The sequence below is a fragment of the Martes martes genome, assembly GCF_963455335.1.
Source record: "Martes martes genome assembly, chromosome: 14".
In the NCBI taxonomy this organism is placed as follows: Eukaryota; Metazoa; Chordata; class Mammalia; order Carnivora; family Mustelidae; genus Martes; species Martes martes.
Genome location: NC_137902.1, coordinates 6,228,144 through 6,254,077, shown reverse-complemented (window position 1 = coordinate 6,254,077; position 25,934 = coordinate 6,228,144). Strand labels below are relative to the sequence as shown.

The following is a 25,934-nucleotide window of genomic DNA, read 5'->3' as shown; positions in this document are numbered from 1 at the left end:
TTAACTTATTTCCTTTTAAGGATAACATGCAACTCATTCACTCACTTCCTCTCAAGCCACTTGTGAGTGTCTCGTGCTCTTGGCATCTGCGAGGCCCTGGGGGCAGGGGCACACGTGGACGGGCCCAATCTTGGCCCTCCTGGAGTTGGAGGTCTTAGGAGAGAGACACACATATACACCAACAACCAATTTCCAATGTACAGAGATGCAGTTTCACCCCACGGGCCTCTTCTCCAGGAAGTGCGCCCCCACTCCGAGAAGCATGATGCTGTAGCCCGTGACCAGACGCCCGTTAACCTCCAGCCACGGCTGCCTGGCTCGGGGTGGGGCCCTGCTCAAACCGAGCCGCTGACGCTCTACGTTGGGGGTTTCAGAGTCTGGACCAGGAGAAGCTCAGGAGTGTGCAGGGGCTGACTCGGACATCATAAGGCTTGGAGAACACAGTCGGGAGTCTGCCATGAGGACTGACGAGAGAGCAAAGGAGAAGACCCAAGAGACACGGAGATGAGACTCTGTGCCGAGGTTGTTCAGGTCTCTTGTGTTCCTGAGGCTTGACTTCCTTCTCACTCTGGGTTTCACGGGACACCCCAATCTCCTTATCTTCCTCCACTTGTGTTTACACTAATGTGGACCGCATGGCTGGCTCTCACGTCCAGAGGAATTCTAACTATACACCACAGCAGAATCATTCTGTGTCGAAGGAACAGGGTCTCTAAGCCACTGGAGCTTAGAAAAGGTAGGGGCCGCTTTGGCCTCCGGAAGGAACAAGAACAGCTGCCCTCAGAGCTCTCGCTGTGTGCCTGGTACCTGCATTCATCACACACACACACGGAGAAAGACGACAGATAGCAATGAAGTCACAGCTTGAGAGGACTAAAGAAAAACGAAGTTTCTGGTCCCAGCTGGTTTTAGGACTGGGACTTGGGCACCACGCACGGCACAGAGTCCACAGGGCGAGAGACTGACGAGTCAGGAGATGGCTCTGGGCTGACACTGTAGACTTTAAAGTCTTGGGACTTCTAGGGAATGGGACCCCGGCCGCTCAGAGCCCACAGGCCTGTTTCTGAGCTCAGGTCAGAGTCACGCAGGTGGGGACAGCTACAGGATTGACTACATGCCGGTCATGTAAACGGATTTATCTTGACGACTCTGTGAACCAATTACTTTGATTATGCTCACATTCAGATGAAGAAACTGAGGCCCGAGGGGCTGACAATGCTGATGTGACACAGGGAGCCGGGGGCCGTGACCGGAGCCTGAGCTTCCTGGTGCGGTCCCTCACCTGGGCCCCTCTGCCCCGGCTGGCCAAGTATGGCGGGTTTCCGTGGCTCGCCCCGGCTTTATCGCCAAGAGTGTCCCCTTTCATCCTCCAGCGTCCCGGCCTGCAGAGTAAGTCCCTACATGCGGGACCCATGAAGAGCATAAGGCGAATCAAGAGTTGAAAATGCTTCTGTTCTGTGTCTTCTACAGTCTCTCCCTTCTCCTCTTCACTTTCTGAAAAATTACTTTGTTGCTTCCGAGACCCTCCAGGATCCTCGCTCAGCGGCTCCGGAGTTGTTCCAGCATATTTGTGCCTGTTTTCCACACTCCCCCCCCCCCCCCCCCGCACCGAATACAGCAACACACTCCGCGAGCGTGACCGTCACTGACGCAGACATCTAGAGGGGGTTCCTGCACGTGCGGTGTCGGGCTCTCTGCTCACGTCCGGGGCTGTGGGGGGCGGCCGGCGGCCGGCAGGGAGCTCTGCAGCGAGGCTGGCTGCGCGCACCAGCATGTGCACGTGGCGTCTGGCCCCTTCTGCCTCTCTCTCCTCTGAGTACAGACTGTCCTATTTAAAGACCCTTTTGCAAACCCCAAAGCAAAATCCCGTTTCCAGCGATGCAGAGACAAGCAGAGGTGCTTGCCAGTGTGCGCACGAATGTGGCTTTTCCACGGCAGACAGGATTCCAGAAGATCTGGACTCACTGAGTCCTGACTCCTCAGGTGAACCTCCCGCAGCATCTGGGCAGGTTAAGCCCCTGCAGCGTCTCTAATCCCTCGCTCTGCTGACTCCAACACTGGCCTCCGTGGCTGTGACTCGATTCCGTCCCCATGTCCGTGCCCTTCTCCTCGACCACCCGGTCCCATCCCGCCACCGCGTCTGGCAAGTCTGTGTGTGGGTTCCTTCTTCCCAGGTCATTCCAAAGCCAGTCATCGCAGCCACACGAGCTCTGCACCCAGACGCAAAGATGACATCTGGGGCAGGTTGGTAGGTTTCAGCTAGTTTGTCCCCAGTTTTTGTGTAGGTGCCATTGCTTCCCAGAGGGCAACATGTGCTCATTTGACCCCGGGCCTCCTGACCCTGATCAGCAGTGACCGTGTTGCTCCTGATAGAAATCAATCTGCAGCACCAGGGAAGAAAAAACAATGGATTCTTTCTTTTTTTTTTTTGAAGAGCTCTACATCAACAGAGTTCAATGAATAGCCTGTAGCCTAGTTATGCCAAATTCACTTGCACACGGCTCATGGATCCTGAAAGGGGTAACAGGTTGGCCGCGCTGGCGTAGTTCAATGGTAAGTTGAGTTAAATGCACCAGCCGCAAGCATCATCTATTTTTTCCTTCTGAACTGATGAGTCAGGGCGAATCCACAGTGAGCCTTCCCCCCAGCACAGCAGACATAGTTCTGTGCGTGTCCTCGGGAGCTGACAGTAAACGGCGGCCCTAGCCCGCGGCCCCCGCTGCCAGCTCTGGGCCTCGGCAGCGCGGAGGGGCCGCCGGGAGAACGCGGGGTTCTTCCCCGCTGCCGTGCTTTGCGGCTGGCTTTGTACAGAGGCTGCGTCTCTTCCGTCTTGACGGCGGGTCACTAAACACCTACTGTCTGGAACCAAGAAGACGCCCGGGGAGTCAGCACGTGCGGATTCCGGGCCTACGAGAGAAGCAGCGGAGCCGGAGCTGGAAGAGCGAGTTTCAAAAATGAAGGGTGTTTCTTCGGAGCGTGGTCTCAGAAGGTCGCTGCAGGGGTCACGGTGGCCGACTGGCCTCCCACAAAAGCCACGCTGTTGCAAGCTCTGAGGTCACCGAAGGGAAACCCGAGAAATGGACGCACGTGGCAGAGACCCTCGCTTTGTTCCTCAGCGGCTAGAAGGGCAACCGGGAGAAGGCGGGTGGCGGCTGGAAAGTCCGGGGACCGGGGCCACGGGAATGCGGCCACCAGCACCGTGGGCCTGCCCGGGCCCCCAGTCCCCACCCCAGCCAGCGGCCCGAAGTTCCCGCCCCTCCTACCCCCTCTGAGAACCAACGCACCGGCTGAGGCCGCCACGCACAGGCCACAACCTCGTGTCACATCCTCAGGCGCTGCCGTCCCCCGAGCTGCCGGCCCGCACGTGGGCGCGTCCGCGGCAAACGGAGGCGTGTCCCTCGTCAGTTCTCCGCACCTCTTGACAATGGCTGGCGCCGCTGGCGGGCCTTCCTCTTACTGAAGCTCCGAGTCCTGCCAGCCTCGGGGATCCGAGCCGCGCTAAGGCCAGCATTGCTTCTGCAGCGCTTGCGAGCCCGCTGGCGCCGCGGGGCCAAGCGACAGGAAAACGCGGGAACCGAGAGAAAGCTCCGCGGAAGAGCAGAGCCTGCGCGGCTTCCGGCCGAGCTCCCTGTGCGAGGCCTTCCGGCTGCCACTTCCGGCCGCGCTCCCTGCGCGAGGCCTTCCGGCTGCCACTTCCGGCCAAGCTCCCTTCGCGAGGCCTTCCGGCTGCCACTTCCGGCCGCGCTCCCTGCGCGAGGCCTTCCGGCCGCCACTTCCGGCCGCCGCTCCCTCGTGCACGTGTGGCCAGGAGCAGCACCGCGGCACGCGCCGCTCACCCTCCCCGGAGTCGCAGCGAAACCGCAACCGCTGGTCTCACACGAGGGACAGGAAGGAGTGGGACGAGGAAGGAGTCCACGGGGACGACGGCCCCGGTGCACGACGCGCGGCGGGAAGAGCCGCCCGAGGAAGCGGCCCGTGGCGCGCTGGGGCCTAGCGCGGGCCTTCCCGGCGGGGGCGGGGGGGTGCGGCGGTGGGCAGGGAGCACCCAGGGGAAGGCGCCCCTTCCTGCTCAAGTCCCCGCTCAGCAGGCCGCGTCTGACCCGCCCCTGCGGGCTCCGGGGTGGGGTGCTGGGGGCCACGGGGGTGCGGTGGAGAAGCACCCCAGACCTTCCCTCGGACGACCCGGAGACAGGTTTGGGCCCGCGGGACTCCGGTGTGTTCAAGGGGACTCTAGCAGAGTCCCCTCCGTCTGCGCGCGGGACCTAATTTCTGTGACTCGGTTTCCTCATCTGGAAAATGGGGCGAGTCCGAGCACCAGAGCGTTGTTGCAGCACAGACGACTGTCCGCGCGGGCCGCGAGACGGTGCTGCTGCCCCCGAGAGGACGGGCAAGTGCTTAAAGGCACGAGAACAAGGGCCGCATTTGCGGCTGCCCACCTTCCTCGCCGCGGACTGCGGACGTCGGAGGCTGCGGAGCCCGCGACCCCCGGACCGTGCAGGCAAAGCGGCGGCAGCGTTCGCCCGCCAGGTAGCAGAACGTGCGAGAAGGCCGGAGGTCCCGACCAACCTTCCTGAGCTGAGCAGGCCCATGGCCTCCCCGCACACCGCTGGAGCCGCCGGCCGCGTGCCTTCTCGGCCTTTCCGCAGGCCTCTGCTGCTCCTCAGAGAGGCCGCGGGCCCAGGGCAGGGGCGGCCCTGCGGGAGAAGGCGGCACCTCCGGGTGACGGGACCTCCGTGGAGAGACCCCCCCATCCCGAGAACCATGGCCGGCCTGAAACCCCGAGCTCCGCCCTCGGCTTCAGAGCCTCGGCCCTGCAGGAAGAGCTGTACCTGAATGACAAAGGAGGAAACTTCTGGGGTGCCCCCGGGGGACCGTGCGACGCACGAGGAAGGACGGTTGGCTGACACGTGTCCCACCAGGAGACCTGAAGGTCGCCTGAAGTCCCCTGCCCTCGGCCGCTGGCAGCCCCAGACGCCACACTCAGCCGACAGCGGGTCTCCAGGCCCGGACCCCCGGGCGCCCGGGGCCAACGGCAGACGGTTCTCCAAGGTCGGGGCAGATAGTTCTAGAAGCTTTTAAACAAACTCCTTCAGAGAATGCTTCTCTCTAATGGCAGAAATGCTCGCGCACAACCCAAGCCCACGCCGGCCCAGCCTGCCACGGGCGCCCGCTCTTCGGCCTGGCTGCGGGGGAAGGAGAGGAGGCCGCGCCCGCCAAGCACAAAGCTAACCTGGTCTGTTCATGAAGTCGCAGTGGCCTAGGCCCGCGATGTCTATTCTCTTCAGGAAGAGCACCATGCTGGTCAGGTTGGCCTCCTGCATCTCCGCCGGCTTGAGTGGCCGCATGTCCTTGGAGGCAAACTCCTCGGAGTACAGACAGAAGAGCTTGCCTAGAAGAAACCGAAGAGGGCGGTGTGAGCGCGCCTAGGTCGCCTTCAGTCAGGGATTTACAGCCGCTTCCGCGACCGTGGGGCTACCTGAGGAGGACGAGCCGAGAAGCTGCTTGCGCGTGTCCGCCTGGCTCTGGCTGATGGGCTGCGTGACCAGGGAGTCTGCCCGAATCCTCGGGTTGTACACCTTGGAACAGAAAGACAGCAAGGGGCGCATCAGACACTCGGGGTTTCCGGGCGGGGCCGAGGACAGCCTGTGGTCCCTCACGTCACCCATGACACGCTCTGCTAGGCCCCTCCTCTCCGGCCGGGACTTAACCACAGGCCATGTCTTGACAGAGAAACTGCCAGCGCCTTAACAAATGGATTTCAAGTCGTCTTTCACTGTAGGTTCCATCAATATGGGACCTCGGCACCATCTCCTGAATGCTAGCAGTGTCACTTCTCAAAGCACGACCCGTGATGATGACAGATCGGCATCCGCCACACGGAGGAAAGGGTTACAGCTGCCAGTGCATCTCCTCGAGGTTCTATGCATCTCCTCGACGTTCTATGCGAATCGTGACCTCAGCGGTCTGACCTTGGTAACAGCTGCTGAGCTCTCCCAGGCCTGGATGGGCTCAGACAGGAACTGCCCATGGCAACAAGTCACTGTTTTCCCTTACAGGGGCTGGGGGGGTAGGGACAGCCCTGGGTCCTGAGTGATGCACTAATCCAGTAAGACCCCACACTGGCTCCAAGGGGACTTTCCGATCAGGGGGCCCTGCTCTGTGCAGTGAGACAGTGAGATACTCAGAAGTCCCGGTTTCCTCGAGGGATAAAAGCTACATAACTGCTGATAACGTGAAACGGATCAGTACTTGGAGAGGTTCTTTCAGTTCTTAAACGCTAGGATTTATGTTCCAGTGTCTTTGAGAGTTTGAGATTTACTTCCCTTTTTTCTAATTTTTTTCTTTAAAGGTAGTCATTTTATCATCTCAACATTCAAGCTAAAACTTGGTAAGATGAAAGTCCATGTACTTGAAACTAATTTCCGGTAAGTCACCTCAGGGAAGACCCTAATCATTTTGGTTATGTGGCTGCCAAAAATACTCAGGAGATGTACACAGGGAAAGGCTGGTGAGAAGTCCGACACTTTGCCTTGCTGGCGTCAGAGCTTAAGAAAAACCACTGACTGTGGGAGGCCGCGCAGTAGCTTGAGAGAGAACCAAACCAGGCCCTGACTCGCGCCTCCTTGAAACCTAAGGGTTAAAGCAATCCTGTGGTTAATAAGTTGAGGTGCTTGAGAATGGGCCTGTGCCATGGGTCTCACGCTCTCCCGCGCGACCACCCTCTGGGGCTTATCTGCAACAGGACATGCAGGCCTAAAGCTGTGAATTAGTAACTTGACTTGCTGCTCCTGCAGGGGCCATAAACCGCACCGGATGCCCTTTGGCCCTTCTCTGTCTACTCATCTATAGGGAACTCATCTTCAAGCAGCCCTCTTGGCGTCAGGATGTTTGCACATGAGCCTTAAGAAACCTTCTAAGGGGAACCGGTGGAAACTATTTTAATAATGTAATGGATCACTGCTTCCTTGTGATTGTCTCTGTATGATATATATATCAGAGCACTCTTCTGAATAAACTGGCACTGCTTGGGCATCATCCACTTTGCCCCTCCTGTTCTCATCACTTTGCGACTTCGTTCTTCACCATCCTCTTATCCTCTCGACCCTGGTCGTGCTGTCGCGCCGGCCTCGACAACTGACAAGGAGAACCACCGCCTTTATGCCTTAGTAGTTGGGTCTGTTCTCAGGACGTTTTCCCGTGGCACCTGAAATCAACTCGGTTTGGGGATTACCTACATGCTAATGAGAGGCCCTACCGGGTAAACAAGCCTTGCAGTACTTTCCCTTTGCGCAGGGGAGCCCATCAGGGACCACCCCCCTCCCAGATCACAGGCTTTGTCCTCACTTCCCAGTGGGTATGGTGGCAGGAAGCCAAGGACAATTACCAGCAGAGGGTTTACCGACTTGATAGTAATTACCTTTCTCCTTTCCACACCCACATCAATAACAAATTTGACTGTGTTGCTCCAGATCAGAGACTCTCCAGAGCTAGCAGTCAACACCACTCTTCTCTGATAAACTTGGCATCTCTTTTCTGTTTCATCATTTGGCTTGAACAACGCACATTTCTCTTTTGGATACAAAGGAATGACCACCAGCTCTCCAAGATCTGGGTTTAAGTTAGATCCTTCTTGACAGACGATTTCATAGGCTTTCTCAATATCCTAAAGTAAAAAACAGTATCATCCATGAGAAGAAACACGTCACAAACAACTTTACTACTTAAAAAAAAAGTCTAATTAAAAAAATGTCTAGGGGTGCCTGGGTGGCTCAGCGGGTTAAAGCCTCTGCTTTCGGCTCAGGTCATGATCTCAGAGTCCTGGGATCGAGCCCCACATCGGGCTCTCTGCTCTGGCGGGAGCCTGCTTCCCCCTCTCTCTCTGCCTGCCTCTCTGCCTACTTGTAATCTCTCTCTCTCTGTCAAATAAATATTTTTAAAAAAAATGTCTAATTAAATAAAACTAAAGGCAAAAGCTGCATAATGTATACAAAGAAAGAAAGACCTGTGTCGTCGTCTATGTAAGTCAGTACGTGAAAAGATATAACTGGAAGAGAACGTTTCTTTGGGGAAGTTAAATATAATTTATAAACAATTTCATTGCTTTTAGTCTAGAATGGTTTTCCTCTTGTGAAATGTGCTATTTGTGCCTTCATGCACTTATCCTATGTTTCTAGCTTGATGCAGTTTCTCAAATCCATTACCAATGATGGGTAAACCGAAGTTATTTTCACATCAGTGATGATGCTCTAATGGTGGCAGAGTTAAGAATTACAAAACAAGCGCTGGGTGTCCAATAAAAGCATGTACACACACACATTCTATAATCAGGGTCTCTGGGTCACTCTGAAAGTTGTCTTGACTCATTAGCACCTTAAGACAATATACGAGCAATGAAGTAGGCAGGAAATATTCACTGCTAATTCACACACCTTGGCATGACTCAGGCATTTAGAAATACCCTTTTAAATTGTTTCACTGCCAAATGTATTTTTAAAAAAAAGTAAATTATTTCCCCTAAAACTATACAGAAGTAAGTGGTGCAAAACGCTCAAAAGGCAGAGTGTTTTAGACAGTATTTTTCTATTTCTCAAATACAACTAGTTTTTTAGGACCTCATGTAAAAAAGATGTCACTTAATTCTTATACCTTTTTCATTTAGGTTTCTAAAATTTCTACTTTCTTAAGGGCCCAACTAACAAACTACCAAATGGAAGAAGCCTCATGGATTTCACTAAAATTCTAAAGAAAAAAGATGACTTTCCGTGTCTGTTTGAGTTTTAAGACCTGTTCCGTTTTCTAGTGCACTTGCTCACTCACTCTCCTTCCTTCAGTTCATTTGCAGAAGAGGGTTGAGTTAATAGCAGGGTTTTGTAGGACAGATCTGCCTGGAAAAACGGCATCACGGTGAGCCGTCTGAAAGTTATTCCTGAGCTGCGGGGAGGCCCCAGGAAGTGGGCCGGAGGCCTCTGCGTGAGCAGGTGTCCAGCCATGTTCTCCTGTGTACATGTCCCTACAGAGGTGGCTTCCTGGGGGCAGAGGTCTACCAAGCGAAGAGTGTAACTACTGATCATAATGAAAACTTGCCAATTAGGACAATCGGAACAAACTTATAATTCTGATCATGTCCTCAACATATCTGATAACAGCCTGTAGGAAATTACAGGGAAAGCAGGAAAGTGGGCTGTGTGTCCCTACCACTGGCCGCCATTTGCCTCCCCAGGACATCCCCTGTTTCCTCCCGGATGATCCCCTCGAGTAGGCTGCCTACAGGGGCTACTGGAGTTGGAAAAGGAGACGGATTCCAGCAGCCCACTTGTGAGCAATTATTTTTCAAAGTAAACCTTCAAATCACACCCAAACGTTTCTCTTATTCTCTTAGAATACCATTTAAAAGGTAATTTGGGCCACTCATTTTTAATTTGCTTCTAGTTGCTAGATCTTGGTTATAGGTGGATTCTTAGGTTGAGTTTTGTTCCGAATGGAGAAAGAAAAAGGCATAAAAGAAATCTTCAAAAGGAAAAAAGCGGAGCAAAACAGAACCCAATGCAGTGTGTGGTTTAGACTCCTCGGGCTCAGTTGACACGGGGCTCTGAGAAAAAAAAAAAAAAAGCTCAGCATACTTATCTGGTTCTTCCAACCATTTATGCATTTCCATCTTATCCAATGAGTACAGTGCACTGATCTATGTGGGGCCTTCTAGAATCCCCTGCAAAGCCATGGAAAACACAAGACGCACAGAAAGGAGATCCCCGGGCCCCAAATGGAAGGCCTGAAACTGTACAGAGCACTTTGCAGAAAACCTTCAACCTCATAATGCCTTTCTGGAACAATTTAGAGGGGCACCATAATTGGGCTGATGGGACCATAAATCTCAACTTCATTCTCTACATAACGTTATTTCACTTTTCCAGGTTAAAAGTTAAGTAATGAGGAACCAGAAACACCGAGGGCTCAAAGTCCATTGTGTGTGAAGAACTGGGGCAGCAGGTGGCCATGAGGACGGATTCAGCCCGGAGTGGGGGGGCAGCTGGGCTGGTGCTCACAGCTCGAGGGAGGTACCCGGTGCTCACCAACCCGAAATGGTGGAGAGCATTTCTGCAATTATAAGTGTAGCTCTTAATCTAAAAAATGATAAGCAGCACGTTTCTGGTCATGTACTTAACTGTCTGCATTCCTAGGACATTTAACTGCCATGGCAGGCTGGAAAAAAGATTTTTTTTTTTAAAGATTTTATTTATTTATTTGACAGAGAAATCACAAGTAGGCAGAGAGGCAGGCAGAGAGAGAGAGGGGGGAAGCAGACTCCCTGCTGGGCAGAGAGCCTGATGCGGGGCTCGATCCCAGGACCCTGAGATCATGACCTGAGCCGAAGGCAGAAGCTTAACCCACTGAGCCACCCAGGCACCCCCAGACTTGAAAATTTTATATGGAAATCAAGAAAGCTTCAAATAGTATGGGAGGAAAATGATCAGTGGCTGTCAACACGGATTTCAGAGCGGGGCGAAGTTTTCAAAGAGACAAATCGCAAGACCACAGGAAAGGAGCATCTTTTCTTCTTTTCTTTTCTTTTTTAAGAGAGAGAGAGAGAGAGCGTGTGTGTGCACAAGCAGGGCTGTCATGGAGGGCAGAGGGAGAGGGAGAACTTCCAGCAGACTCCACACTGCACAGAGCCCGACATCCCGTAACCCTGAGATCATGACCTAAGGAGAAATGAGAAGCCGGATGCTTAACAGACTGAGACACCCAGGCACCCGGGAGAGGAATATCTTAAGGAAATGCTGATGTAAGTGGTAAAGAAGAAAAGAGTAACGTCTGTCAGGAGATGAACTGTGTGTGCAGTTTGCTGGGGGGACGCGGGGAGAAGCAGACTCCAGCTGCGGGGCTCAGAGCTGAACTGTGAGGAAAGCGGAAGCCGGAGGGGGGCCTCCCTCAGAGATCCCAGGACCCAGGTCAGACCTGCGGCCCACCCCCTGCCCAACATCACGGCCTCACTCTCAGAGCTTGGAATCACAAATTCCGGCGCACAGCCTGCATCACACTATCACTTGCCAGAGTTTCAGACACTACAAGACTACGGTGTCTTAACAGGAAATGTCCTTCAGGTCCAACTTCAAGAAAGATTACGTGCCTTTGTAAGCCCTGGAGTTCTACTACCAGCCTGGGTCAAAATGCATCTCCTAAGGTCCAACATTTAAAGTCACCATGCCATTAATTATAGCTTATATTAAGCTTGTAAGAATCAAATACCTTTTCTTAAGACCATCCACTATCCCCAACTCTGTTAGGAACTTTATTTTTCAAAAATTCATTTTGGGGGCTCCTGGGTGGCTCAGTCAGTTAAGCACCAACTCTTGATTTCGGCTCGGGTCACGGGATGGAGCCCCGTGTCAGGCTCTGCGCTTAGCACGCAGTCTGCTTGTCTCGCTCCCTCCCTCCCACCCCCCTTAAAAATAAAGTCTTAAAAAAAAATCCACTTGGGAATTTTTGCTTACTCTGACTTGAAGGAGGACTACTCATTCCATCAGTCTTAATTATACGCCCCTCCTCCCCCCAAACATATGTCTTTTGTCACTGGGTGACGGACTTTCACACTAATTCTGCCATTCTTCCCTTCCCTTCTCCTTGCTGCTTAACATTTTATCACTGTCCTTGGGACTTTCTCGGGTATCTTGAATCATGCAGGATTAGGAAATGATAACAGAATAAATCACTGTAGTAGGCAGAAACTCTCCCACTGAAGAAACTCTATACATGAAAAATGGAGAAACATGCTGTAGTTATCATATATTTTGAGATTCTAAATTACTTTGTGGAAGCAGGTAAAATCCGTCTAAAGTTCCTGAAGCTAGGAGGGTCAGTCATCCTTTATGCTCTGAATGTAAAACAGAATAAATACTTCTGTAAGTATTTCTGAAAGCATGTGACGGACTCTGACGGAGAGCTGAGATCCTTGTCTTTGTTCAGCTGGTGGCTGAGCCAGCATCAAACAATTTCCTTTTCGGTTTCTGCTTAGTCACTGGAATCACTACATATTCGGGTCATGGTCTACTAAAAACTGGTACTTTTACCGAGTAAGATGATGGGTAGGAAAAAAAGGCCAGGAAATTAGTCTCTAAGAAGAAACGTATAATTCTTGAGATTCTGGAGGCTTCTAGATTGGGCCAACAGAGTCCTAGAGGGGAAGTAGGGCCACTGAGTAGCTGCAATTAAAAACAAAATCCATCGCAACCCCAAAGGGCACCTTGAGGTTGTAAAAGCAGTAGCAGATGCTCAGTTATACACTTCCCATTGTTCTCCTAAAAACGCACCTTCTAGAATCCAAGTCAGATTCTTCTCATTCATCTTAAAGAAAAGGAGCCTGGGGGCGCCTGGGTGGCTCAGTGGGTTAAAGCCTCTGCCTTCAGCTCAGGTCATGATCCCAGGGTGCTGGGATCGAGCCCCACATTGGGCTCTCTGCTCGGTGGAGAGCCTGCTTCCTCTCTCTCTCTCTGCCTGCCTCTCTGCCTGCTTGGGATCTCTGTCTGTCAAATAAATGGATAAAATCTTAAAAAAAAAAAAGAAAAGAAAAGAAAAGGAGCCTGAGGGTAGGGAGAAAGCCTTCTGGTTGTGCTGTAAATGCCTTCTGCCTCACACCCCACTGACTATTGTAGGACCATCTGTGGGAACTTTTTTTGTTCTTTCGCCCTAGGTCAAGTGCTTAGGGGACAGTAGTACTCCTCTGCAGCAAACGCTCCAGGTCAGGTGGGAGGCAGCCGAGAGCGTGGCAGGAGTCAGGGAGCATCTTCTCTCCGAGACCACCCAAGCATGCAGGCTGAGCTGAGAGCCGGCCCCAGGGCTCTGGAGACCCCCGCTGTGGAGTCCCGAGCACCTCTCCTGTCCCCTGCTCTCACAGCTTGCGATTTCAGAAGCCCTCCCGTGTCCTCCGCTCGGAACCCGTCTTATCTACCACGCCACATGGCTTCCCAAGAACTTAAAAATAGAAAAAAAGGGTGTGTTGGAACCAAATATTTAAACAGTGAGTCAGCAAACGGACACCTGGATGTTAATTATTAAAAGTTTCCCAACGAGCTTAAAAGTTGCCCCTAGGGAACCCGATGACTCCGCAAGGCCAGAATATGACTTACTTGTTCACAGGCCAGAAAGACCACAATGTCCCCCTTCTCGCCGGACTGGTGAATTTCAAAGATAAGGCGTAAAATAGACTCAAAAGACTCCTTCTGAGCGCCGCTCAGGTGCACAACCTCCACAGGGTGCTGCTTCCTCACTTCTACGAGAGGCACGTTGCCGTAGTAAGAGCTGAGTTTGCTGATCAGGTGCGGGGAGGAGTTAATGATGAGCTTCAGCTCCGGCCGCGCCAGTAAGACGTCCTTCAGAAGACCGAGCAACACGTCGGTGGCGATGCTTCTTTCGTGGACGTCGTCCAAGATGATGACCCCGTAGCTGCCCAAAAAAGGGCTGGACATCATCTCTCTCTGCAACATGTCGTCCGTACAATACCTGCGAAGAAGCAGGAGGAACGTCAGAGGCCCTGAGGCAAACTCAGAAATTCCAAACGACACCGCAGACGTCTTGGCCACGCCCTCTCTCTAACGGGGGACTTAGTGGGACAGAATCACACGTTACTACGGACTCTGGTCTAAAAACAGATTATTTAAATCTACGCTACTTCCTTCATGTGAGAAATTAAATCTATTCCCTTCTCAGCAAAAACTCATCTATGCACTGATCTTACAGGGAGAAATGTTCTTTGCCAGGAGGAGGTGGTGTGTTATGGAAATACATCAAGTCTTCATTAAAAAGAGGAAGATGGTGACTTATTTAAACTCCATTAGACTCAGCAAGGCTTGGGCCTTCCAGATGATTATGTAACACTAAGGCAATAATACTAAGCCTTAATCCTAAAACTATACAAACCTCCAATTTTCTCCATAACACAGAGATCTATTTCCTACCTTTGTGTTAGTAAGATCATGTGTACACTGCTTTAAAAAGTGCTGCTCCTGATAACTATTAAAAAAAAAAAGTACAGATTGTGAAGGTTTCAGGAAATGTAGTTTATATTTCAAATTCCTAAAAGAGAATTTTAGAAAGCTAAAAATAAAACATAGGGTAGTTTTATTAATATTTTCTGAAGTTAAATGTAGCAAATTTGACCTTGAATGAAAACATGAGTCATTTTTTAAAAATCTGTGTTCTATTTGAAATTTATATATCAATTCTACAAGGCCAGACACCTGGTTCAGAAAGACTATTTTAGGTATATAATATTTAGGTATCCACTGTTTCAAAAAAGACCAGGAAAAAGCTTACAGAAGAACTAAGCTGTACATACAACATCCAAAATGAATGGTACCAGGCATAAAGATTATATTTACTAAGGGTCTATTATGTGCCTAATAAATGAGATACTAAGTGGCTACAGAGAAAATGAAAAAGACAATAGCAGTATAGAACACTGCCTTCCGTAATCAACAGGTCACTTTAAAGGCTCTCATTTAAATAGCTATTCAACCTGAGTTTTTAAAAAATTATGGCTAGCATAGATCTCTAAGAAAATGAACCCGGTTCCGACTTACCTAGATTATCAAAATTTAGCTAACGCGTACAACGTGCTCACACGTGTCGGCCCCATGTGTTTGTTTTGCCCCCACAAAAACCCTGTGAGCAGGCAGGATAAGAGCCCCATCTTACGGACGAGGAAGCCTGAGCCACAGAGGTCGGGTGGCCTGTGCAGGGCTCTGGGGGGCAAGTGGTGGGGACACTCCTCTTCCAGCCACTCCGCCTCCTCTTCAGGGCACAGAATCCGAGGAGGGAGATGGGGGCTGCTTTCTCCTACCATAGGGGGCTTTTCACTAGTTTGAGCCTCTCTGCTGCGACTCAGACTCTGTTAGCAACACCTCAGGGTACTGCTGACTCTGCACTGGCTGAGGGCTGTCAGGCTGGAGAAGAAAGAACAGTCTCCTGGCAACGAGAATAATGGCAAAGTGCAGACACAAAAGGCAGCGTGAGCGCCCCGCCCCCCCCCCCCCCGAGGCAGCAGGAGGCAGAAGTGCTGGGGCCAGGCGAGGCCGGTCACCCAGCCCCACCGCCTCCAGAGGCGTACCTGTGCCTCAGCGGCCCCGCAGCACACAGCTGTTGTCCATACGAAGAGCGAATGCCGTGCGCAGATAAGAACTACACCAGTGTCAACATGAACTGTAGCCTTTCCTTTGGCCGTCATGATTGAACGCTTGGGTGGTGGCGGTGGGGGGTGGTTTCCCATAAAATAATCACATGGAAGCCAAGTCCCAGCGAGAGATGTGTCTTCGACCTACTCTGACATTATTAGATTTCTCCACAATTATTTATTTCTGTGGCTTTCTAAAAAATAGTGTATATATGTGTGTGTGTGTGTGTGTGTGTATACACTTGATCCGTATTAATTAGCAATACTGTAATATTGCATTTTAAAACTGACTACATCCAAGAGTTCCTGCCAAAAGGTTTCCAAAGTCCAGATGGCATTAAAGATATAAAAATACCTATACCGACTTCAGACTAGAGTCAGAGCTGTCCCTTAATTAATACCATGACCATTTGAAAGGCCACTTCAAAACGTGAAGGATAAAGAATGAACCTGTCAAGCGTGGGGATCCTTCACTCCTGTGAAGGGTCAGATGTCCTGTCCTCTCCAACTCTCACAAGGAGGTTCTTACCTGGTTCATCTGTATCATTCATAGATCATTTGTATAGTAGAGTTTATGCATATACACTAATTTGATGACTCGGGGACACTGGGGCTATAAAAGCAGGAGGTGAGATATCTTCAAGAAGTTCAAGTCCTATTGTTGTTGATGGAAAGATTCCCTATGATTAAACGCTAACCCGAAGACCTATGTCTTCCATTTTTGAAGGTAAACATTTGAGGGAAAGCAGCTTAGTACAGACCCCATGAGTCACATGGCCTTTCTGAATGGGAAAAGTCTCCAGACTTGACCACGAGAGGCTCTAAGCTCTCCAGCTAGCTAGGAGCGGGCACCACTCCTTCCTTCCACGAGCAAATTTGTTGAATATTCTCTGAAACAAGCATGTCAGATCCTGGGGATATGAGGATGCAAGAGCCAGCACCTACTACCCTGTACCACACCATACCACACCACACCACACACCACACTACCCCATACCACACCACACCACCCCATACCACACCACACCACACCACCCCATACCACACCGTACCACATCACCCCATACCACACCACACTACCCCATACCACACCACACCACCCCATACCACATCACACCACATCACCCCATACCACACCACACCACACACCACACTACCCCATACCACACCACACCACCCCATACCACACCACACCACACCACCCCATACCACACTGTACCACATCACCCCATACCACACCACACACCACACCAGACCACACCACACCACCCCATACCACATCACACACCATACCACACCACACTACTTCATACCACACCACACCACCCCATACCACACCACACACCATACTACACCACACCACACACCACCCCATATCATACCATACCATACCACACACATCATACTATACCACACCACACCACCCCATACCACACTGTACCACATCACACCACATCACCCCATACCACACCACACACACCACACCAGACTACACCATACACCATACCACACCAGACCACACCACCTCATACCATACCACACCACACATCATATCATACCACACCTCACCACTCCATACCACACCATACCACACCACACACCACACCGTATCACGCCACACCATATATACCAACCGTGTTACACTAGAGCAGAGGTTCCCCAGTGGTGCGTCACACAAAAGAATTACAGATGTGCAGACATACTGTTCCCAAGACACTTGTCTCCTCAGCCCTTGGAACGGTCAGGTAGTACCTAAGGCAGCTGAAGTCCCTGGGATGGCCAAGCAACTTCGACCATTTCTTTGAGGTGCTGTTAGATACGTCCATTTTCTAGGTGGGCTATGATATAAAACTTCCTGAGAAACACTGGCCCAGAGCACTGTTTTTTTCAAATTACGTTTTCTCTTTTCTCTTCACCTCTGCGTGTTAAGCTCTTAGAACCCTCTGTGCAAAGGACATCTCACAGTGAAGCTAAAAACAGAGATAAAAAAAGATGCCCTTTTCCCTCAACCTGTGGTAGTTACTGAGAAGGATCCTGGGAACCTGTAAGACTCTGAAAAGTAGAGTTAGACAAACACTGATCGAACCCGCCATGATGGAGTCTGGTGCCAAGTTTTAAAGAGGCCCGGTGGAGTGTTTTCTAACACACAGTACAGGAGGGTGAGGGAAGCCTTCCTGGAGTAGGTGAGCCTTGCGTGGGGTCTCGCACACCTAGAAGGAATCAGCCATGTCCAGAAGAGGCATCGGCATTCCAAGCAGAGGGCACGAGGCAGAGGAGAACCACACGCATGTGTCAACTTGGCTGTCGCACAGATGACTTGTATGGACCCATCACGAGGAGAAGCTCGAGAAGCACAAACTAGATGGTTTTTGGGCCCAACCTAACAAGTCGTCATTTTTCTGTGAGGATTATGGGGAGACATGGAAGAAGTTTAGACAAGAAACCCCTGGTGATGCCAGTGTAGGAAAACCACCAGCGCACATTTGGCTGGTGACGAAGTGACCAGTCACTAGCACACATTATAAGACGTAGAACACAAGAATACGCTCTTGTAGGATCGTGGATCGCAAGCTGCGCGTCTTCAGTCACAGCGGACCAAGCCCCCCAAACCCACCTCAGGATGGTTTCGCTGGTGCAGCAGTTTTCAAAGGGGATCACGTAGCCAACTTCATGGCCAATGTTCACATCCATCTCGTCTGCCACGCGCAGGGCGAGCTGCACCGCCGTGGGCTTGTGCACCTGTGTGCACACCACGCCCCCGTGCTGGTAGTGGATGGAGAGGCAGTACTCGGCGCACCACTGAGGAACCTTTCAGGGGAAAAATGAGACAGGATCAGTTTCCTTGGAGAGAACCACCATAAGACAAGGGTTCATCTTATAAATCTTTCCTCCACCAGTGAATCACCAGTGGGCTGCACTACCTCTCACTCAGTGAAACTCAGAACAGTCTGTGTTATGCACAGAGTCATTCCTATTAAAAAGTTTAAGGGGGGCACCTGGGTGGCTCAGTCAGTAAGTGTCTGCCTTCGGCTCAAGTCATGATTCCAGCGTCCTAGGATCGAGTCCCGCATCGGGCTCCTTGCTCAGCAGGAGCCTGCTTTCTCTCTGCCTGCCTCTCCCCCATCTTGCACTCTCTCTTTCTCCGTGAGAAACAAATAAATAAAATCTTTAAAAAAAAAAAAAAAGTTTAAGGGTTAGCAGGGACTGTGAAAGTTGGACTTCCTCCAGATGAAAAAAAAAATGCAGATAAAAATAAAAGCACAATTAAAAAAATATTTTTAACCTCAGCTGTGTTTCTGAAAAGACTAATTTATTTACAGACTGTTATTTTCTTCCTGGTTACAAGAAAGCTCCATCAAAAATATGGCTTCTGGTTACACTGTATGTTAACTAAGTTGAATTTAAGTAAGATCTAAAAAAAAATATGGCTTCTGGTATCAACTACTATGTTTTAAGCAATGTAAATATTAAATAGCCTCTCAATGAAAAATAGTGACTCCAAATTAAAGCATGCACATTTAAACCCAAGTGATCATAACAAAATAACTGGATAAGCCTACTCACTTCCCTGGTAACAGAAGCTAAAACACATCGGCATTCATCATCTAAACACAATGTAAAATAGGCTCACTGAGCTAGTCAACCAATCCATCCATATTTGGAAAGAGTCAATTCCAAGGCTGCTGTTGAGTCATTCATATTAAAAAATCCTTTTACTGAAAATGTACTATAGAGCAATTGGCTTTGTTAAGTTTATTTGTGCAAGGATGAGGGGAGTGGAAAGTACTTATTTCATCTGTATGCTGTAACCTTAGGTTCTGTCAGTAAGCCATGCTCTGTTACATATGTCTTTAAAATAAATCATCCCAAGAAGGTTTTTAAATAGATCTAAGGTACTTAAAAGTTTTAACGTGTTTAATTATTTTGAGATTTGCTATTTAGTACACCCATCATCGAACTCTTAGATTTTAATCCTCACCGTAATTTGAAGAATAAACACAACCAGAAATCGTAACTCCAAAACGTTACTGCTATAGAATGCTAATCCCCAATGATTAATAGTGCAAATGTAGTTCCTTCATTTTTAAGACAGGTGTCAGCCTTGTTAACGGGTTGAAAACTAATCAGTAATTCATTTATTCAGCACCCGCTTTGTGCTGTGAAAAACGAAGGTTTAGGGTACTGCACCCGGGAAACGTGGAATCAGGGCAGAGCAGGAAACCACAAGGCACTGCAAGGACCAAAGTCCAGACCTCCGGTGGCCTGGCTTGCTACTAGTTCGTTTTTTATTTGTTTGTTTAGTAATCTCTTCACCCAACGTGGGGCTCAAACTCACGGCCCCGAGATCAAGAGTCACATGCTCTTCTGACTGAGCCAGCCACGTGCCCCAACTACTTTGTTATCTGTAAATCACAAATTCTCTAAGCTTCGGTTTCTTCTCTGTAAAAATGGGTGGAGGGGATGAGTTACCTCAAGTCTAAGCTCCTGGGACATTTGCTCCACAAGGCTTACTGCGATCCCACAGGGCACTAGCCAGTGGCCATACACGGATCACCCTTCCTGCAGCTGCTGGTCGGTTCCTGGGGTCCGCCCACCCCGTTAGACTAGGAGCTCTGGGAGACCAGAGACCCATTTCAGTCACCAAATGATCTCAAGCAATTTTACTCAATAAATATTTGATGGATGAACAAATTCCTAATACTTTTCAAAAATATTTTGAGTATTTAATGTTAGAGTATACTCTAATACTATATACTATCATATATAGTATATATCTAATAATATACAATATTAGAGTATACAATCCTGTATTTTTTCACATAAAATTTCCTGCCTCCCTCATTTCCAAGCAACTAATTTTTTAATTCCTGCCAAACCCTTCCTTTTTAACCTGATTCCCTTCATATCAGGGTCCTCTCTCTAGGTGTCTAGCTGAGACTTTAAATATCATTCTTGTGAAAACCATATTAAAACTGTTTGTTTGAGGGGCACCTGGGTGGCTCAGGAGGTTAAGCATCTGCCTTCGGCTCAGGTCATGACCCCGGAGTCTTGGGATCAAGCCCCAAGTCAGGTTCCTTGCTCAGTGGGGAGTCTGCTTCTCCCTCTGCCGCCCACCCCGCTCATGCTCTCTCTCTCACTCTGATTCTCAAAAATAAATACATTAGGGGCGCCTGGGTGGCTCAGATGGTTAAGCGGCGTCTCTGCCTCTGGCTCAGGTTATGATCTCCAGGTCCTGGGAGCGAGCCCCATGTCAGGCTCCCAGCTGAGTGGGGAGTCTGCTTCTCCCTCTCCCTCTGCCTCTCCTCCTGCTTGTGCGCGCTCTCTCCATCTCTGTCTCTGCATCTGTCTCAAATGAATAAATAGGAAATAAAATGAAAAATAACAACAAATACATTAAATTAAACCATTTGTTCAAATTTTGGTCTCTCCACTAGACTGGGGAGTCCTTAAGCTGGATGTGTGTGGTTCATATTTTCCCCAATACATAACAGAGGACCCGACACATAATAGGGATAATAAATATTTGGTTGGATGGAAGGTTAAGGATATCATAATAATAATCAAAGGAAGAAAAGGGAAAAGCTTGGACTCAGAACTTAGAAGTAATAAAACCAAGGGACATGAACTGCAAAGGCAGCATGAGCAGTACTCACTAGCAGAGTAATATGCATGAGAAGAAACAAATACTCCGTGATTTCTAACTAACAGTAGGGCGACGGTATCACCATCAAGAATAGAAAACCGGAAAATAAAATAAAATGAATGAAGCTAAACAGCAGAAGGTGCTTTGGTGGGGAGTGAGGCGCTAGGAGGGGAGAGAGACGACCTTCGACCTCCGGCAGTGAGGAAGGTGTCAGGCCGGTCTGTGCAGGCAGCGGGCCCAGGGGCAGCGAGCCTGAGAGCAGCTGACAAGCCGGCGGGCGCGAGGAGGGGCCGGAGCTCCAGGCGGGCATAGGAGTCACGGGATTTCAGAGCCGGAGGGAATCTCTGGAAGGCACGCTGGCCACACTCTACAGGAGCGCCTTGCCCGAGTCCTGCTGCCAGTGGCAGCGCAGCCCGAACCGGTCCAACCCCTCCGGCCGCTCGTCCAGTGTAACGGCCTCCACGCGGCAGCCGTCCCGGCGCTTCTGAGCATCGTCCTACAAAGGTGGCACCGGAAGCCTTGAGACTCAGCCGCCGCCATTTCTAATCGCACGTTCCAGCCCAACGGCGGTGTGGACACAACACCGTGATGAGCCCCGCACCGCTGTGCAGACGTAGAGCTGAAATCAGGGCACCCAGCTTGCCTACAACGCCTGAGAATATTCCGCACAGTCTTTATTCTGCGATCCGGGACCGCCGGCTTTCAGTCTGGGACGCTACGAGATTCACACACACACGGGCCACGTTCCCAGGCTACTGACTGGGATTTGGCCTGCATTTCTTTTCTTTCTGTCTACTCGCGGAGACAAATGCTGCACGACTAGATTATATTAAGCTGCATTTATAATAGCATAAATATCATATAGGCCTGACAGTGCAATAAATCTAACAGTCCACCAGTCCTCGTTGCCCTTTTTTGCCCCCTTCCACAACTGAGCAAATTATTTCACCTATGAGGCCAAAAAATGACTTCAGAAGTGGGAAGAGCTCTTCTAAATTGTATCTGTTAAAGTAACCGGGGAAAGACTGGCCACATGCCTGCTGTGCCTAATGGGGGGATGTCTGCTGACACAGCCAGTGACGAGCGGAGCACAAGCCACCGCTCAGGCCGGAGAGCCCGCTGAGTGCGGCTCCGGCTGCCCCGGGCGCACCGCCCTGCGGAAACAGCTACACACGGACAGCAGCAGTGAGCGACGCACACGCCACAGGAAAGGAAATACGAACTCATCTGTCCTGCTCAGTACACTTCGGGCTTTACGCACCTCCTGAATCACTCGAAGCCAGCTCAGGCCCATCGTCAAGTGTGATACCCTAGCAGACGCAAAGTATCAGCTGGAAAAAGCATGATTCAGCAACTGCTAGAAATGGGGACATTTGGTCATTTCCAGGGACCAGGATTACAGTGTCACAGGGCACGCCCGCATTCTCGGCGCCAACGATAAGCACCGGGGCCTTTTGTGCCCTGATTCTGAGTCTCCTCTGGGAGCGGCTCGCTCTTTGTCCCAATATACTTTAGCCTCTCGCCAAGGAGTTACGCGCCTTTTTGAGAATTCATTCTGCCCTCCACAGTCTCTCCTAGATGGTCCCCTGCCCACCCCTGGTATCCAGAACGTGTAAGTTGGCACTACAAGAACCTGGAGAGCTTAAATACCTACATCTTCCTCTAATTCATTTGGCTTTATTCTTCCTAGAGAGATACACTGAGTTCTAGGCCACTTTGTGCCTTAAACAACACTTCAGAACTTAGCAATAGGGCGCCTGGGTGGCTCAGTTGGTTAAGCATCTGCCTTAGGCTCAGGTCATGATCCCAGGGTCCCGGGATAGAGCCCTGCGTTAGGCTTTCTGCTCAGCAGGGAGCCTGCTTCTTCCTCTCCTGCTCCCCCTGCTTGTGCTCCGTCTGTGTCAAAAGTAAATAAATAAAATCTTTAAAAAAAAAAAAAAAAAAGAACTTAGCAAAAGTTGTACAATCTGGTGACCAAAATAGGAAACAGCTTTTTTTTTTTTTTTTTTTTTTTTTTTTGCATTTATTCTCAGCAGAATTTACTCCCAGTCCGTAAGTTTTTGTTTCTTCAGTTTCCTCTGGGATAGCTTTTTCTTCTGTGCGACCTCCTCTTCTGGTTTAGGGACAATCCGGTCGTCTTTAGTCAAGATTGCTCAGTGTGGCAGGGAGAGCTCATGTGTGGGTTGACACGACCATGAGCCCTGTAAGTTCCGGGCTGCATGTCGGGGGGCTCTGCTTGCCTGAGTGTGCTCAATGACCAGAGAACTGACATCTAAACTCTTATGTTCAGCATGGCTTTGCATTTTTAAGCACGTGCAGTAAAAAATTCAACACTCTTCTGGGGCCCCCGACCCTGTGCACAGCCCCACTGTCTGGCCTGGGCACACCGACCAACTCCCACCACTGCAGGGACGCACCGCTCCTGCAAAGTGACGTCCTTCAGATACCTGGTGGCTTATCAGATCTGCATACCCTTGATGGCCTGGGCAGTTTCATGTGTGTTCTTCAAGTGACAGCAAAGATTTGAACCTCTTGATTTGCATGATTTCATGTGTGTTCAAGTGAAAGCAAAGATTTGAACCTCTTGATTTGCATGATTTCGTAGGGTTTTCTGTCAAGTGGACAGCGAACCATTTTCAGAGGTCACCTCGGGCTGCTTAGGGAAGAGCAGAAACTGCTCTTTTGACACAAGAGAAAAATAAACCTACTTACATATTTATCTGGGAGTCTGGGCAACAGACAACCCCCAAATTTGTACGTTTGGTCTAGAAACTCTCCCTACTAGAAAGCACAACTGCAAATATTTTCATTTGGAACTCACCTTACAATTGTTTCAAACTCCTTCAACCCATTTTTTTCTTCTTTTTTAAAATGATTTTATTTATTTATCTGAGAGAGTGAGCGAGCGAGCATGAGTGGGGGGCCAGGCAGAAAGAGGGGGAGCAGCGGTTCTTTGCTGAGCGGGGAGCCTGACGGGAGCTCGATCCCAAGAGCCTGAGATCATGACCTGGGCCAAAGGCAGACGCTTAACTGACTGAGCCACCCAGGCACCCCTCCCTCAACCCATTTTTTAAATGCCATTTCCTGGACTGTATGTCGTGCCAAGTGTGTTAAAGCCTGAAGCACGCTACTCTGCTGTCCCAAAGCCTGGCTTGGCTGCCTGTGGGGTGTGCAAGGCAATCAGTGTGAGAGTGCACAGCGAGACCGTGCGGCCCCGGCTCTTATCTCCTGCCGGACAGCAGATCACCAGGACGCTGGCCCATCTGTGGCATGAGAGGCGGTAAGAGGAGTCCTCTGAGGAACCAGAATCTGATCTACATCAAGGCTTCATCAACTTTAATTAGGGGCTAGAGTTCTACAAGTTGTACGAATTCAAACTGAAGCAAAGATGCTCCATTCTCTGGGCAACAGGCCCAGAGGCCGGGGACTGGGCCTGAGAGCGCGGGGGCCCGGGCCTCTCGGGGGGCCCCATCCGGGAGAGCAGCCATGGCGGCGGGGTCCGTGTGCGGGCCCTCGGCTGCCCCTGGGGCCAGAGGACAGCCACGTGAGTTACATCCGTGTAGAACTCCCTGTCCTTGCACCCACCGCCACCGAGTGGACAGGTGCACAAGTGAAGCAAGACAAAAGTCATCTGTGAGACACAAGGCTACGCCTGTTAACATGTCCGAGTCCCAAAGGCCCCCAAGCCCTCGTTTTCCATCACTCCTCTCTCCGTGCCAGCCTGGTTCCTCTTCTGCTTTCTAGAACCACGGGGGCTGCAGCCAGTGCCGAGGCTCTGGTCTCTCACTCTTATTCCAGTGCCAGAACCATGGAATCCAAAGGTTGAAAGGAACCTTCAAGACCACCGATTCACCCAAAGGTCTGACTCCCCACAAAAACACCCTGCAAAGTGCCTGTGCCTGAGCACGCTCCTGAGGCCACCCCAGGTGAAGTCCTAGGTCAGGCTACGTTACCGAGGAGTGGGTCCCCTTCTCAATTTCATGTCCCATGGCCCTGGCTATCTTAATTTGTATGTATCTTGACACGGAGTGAACACAGGTAGAATCCCGCAGCAGGAAACACGGTCGGCATGTTTACTTAGTTAATAGGGTGCAGATGTTCTAAACCGTACAGCTTCTTACTTTAGGTGTGATCTCAAGTGCAGCGGGCTTAGCCACCTCCCTAACCCATCCGTCTCCTGGGAAATTTCCGGACAAAAGCTAGAGAAGGAGAAGCAAATAAAACAGCTCTAAAAATATTTCATTCTCTTTCAGGCTTTTTTTTTTTTTTTTAATAAAGCTGCCCCCAAAAAAGGCACTAGGAAAAGGCTCTATAAATATATGAAAGGTTGTCCTATTATCCCCAGGGCTGGCACAAAATGCCAGGTGGACCAAAGAGAGATGAAATTTTTAGGATCCTACAAAATGTCTGTGGTCCTCTTTAGAAGGCTTGGGTCTAAAGACGAACTTTTGTTTGAAAGGCTTGAACTCTGAGGAACAAGACAGTCCTGGGAAGCTCTGTAAAAAATAACCAGGTTGTTTACAGAGTTGAGAAAACAACCAACGCTCCCAATATTTAAATTAGTTTAGAACTGGCCCATTTTCCCATCATTTGAGGACTATTTTGATTTCTGCCACCCTGTAGATACACACTGACTTCCCAAGTATCAGAAAACAAGCATTATTTGTGAAAATGGTTGAGAAGTCCAAGATGACAGAAGAAAGCATTGCCAGTTATAACATATTACACATGTATGATAATTCTTGCCCTTAAAGATCACAAGTTCTAAAAGAAAACTCAGGGAGTATATAATTTTTTTTTTAACCAAAAGCGTGGGTTAGCAATTCCGAAACTACATGATGAGTGTATATTCTAAGACTGAACAAGCCAAGCCATCGCGAATAAGGAGTGGCAGGTTTCCCACAGTTAGAGGAGGGAGTTACACATGGGAAACAGGCATAGAGAATGAACCCGGTGGTGTGAAACTGGAACCAGAGGCTCAGCATGAATTCGTGGTTTTTAAGACACACATACAGAGAAATAAAAACAAACATATATATATTTGTTATATACAGAGAGAGAGAGAGAGAGAGAGAGAGAGAGAGAGAGAAATACATAAGAAAGAGAAACAGAAAGAGCCAAAGA

The 25,934-nt window shown here is 50.0% G+C and overlaps 1 protein-coding gene and 1 pseudogene across 4 annotated transcripts in view; both read right to left on the bottom strand.

The window, feature by feature from the left end:
- The window catches only part of DHX32 (DEAH-box helicase 32 (putative)), a 57,203-nt gene that overhangs the window by 8,247 nt on the left and 23,022 nt on the right, over nt 1-25,934 (bottom strand). For all 3 annotated transcript variants that reach the window (XM_080822836.1, XM_080822837.1, XM_080822835.1), the window contains 5 exons: nt 17,781-17,974; nt 13,125-13,497; nt 7,418-7,663; nt 5,477-5,576; nt 5,231-5,389 (listed from right to left, as the gene is read on the bottom strand). In XM_080822836.1, coding sequence (XP_080678962.1) covers nt 5,231-5,389; nt 5,477-5,576; nt 7,418-7,663; nt 13,125-13,497; nt 17,781-17,974 — 1,072 coding nt within the window. The remainder of the gene's footprint in view (nt 1-5,230; nt 5,390-5,476; nt 5,577-7,417; nt 7,664-13,124; nt 13,498-17,780; nt 17,975-25,934) is intronic.
- LOC308355118 (large ribosomal subunit protein uL22-like) lies at nt 22,850-23,444 on the bottom strand (annotated as a pseudogene). The gene is made up of 2 exons: nt 23,387-23,444; nt 22,850-23,352 (listed from the first exon to the last, which is right to left on the bottom strand). The product of its transcript is annotated as a large ribosomal subunit protein uL22-like (transcript).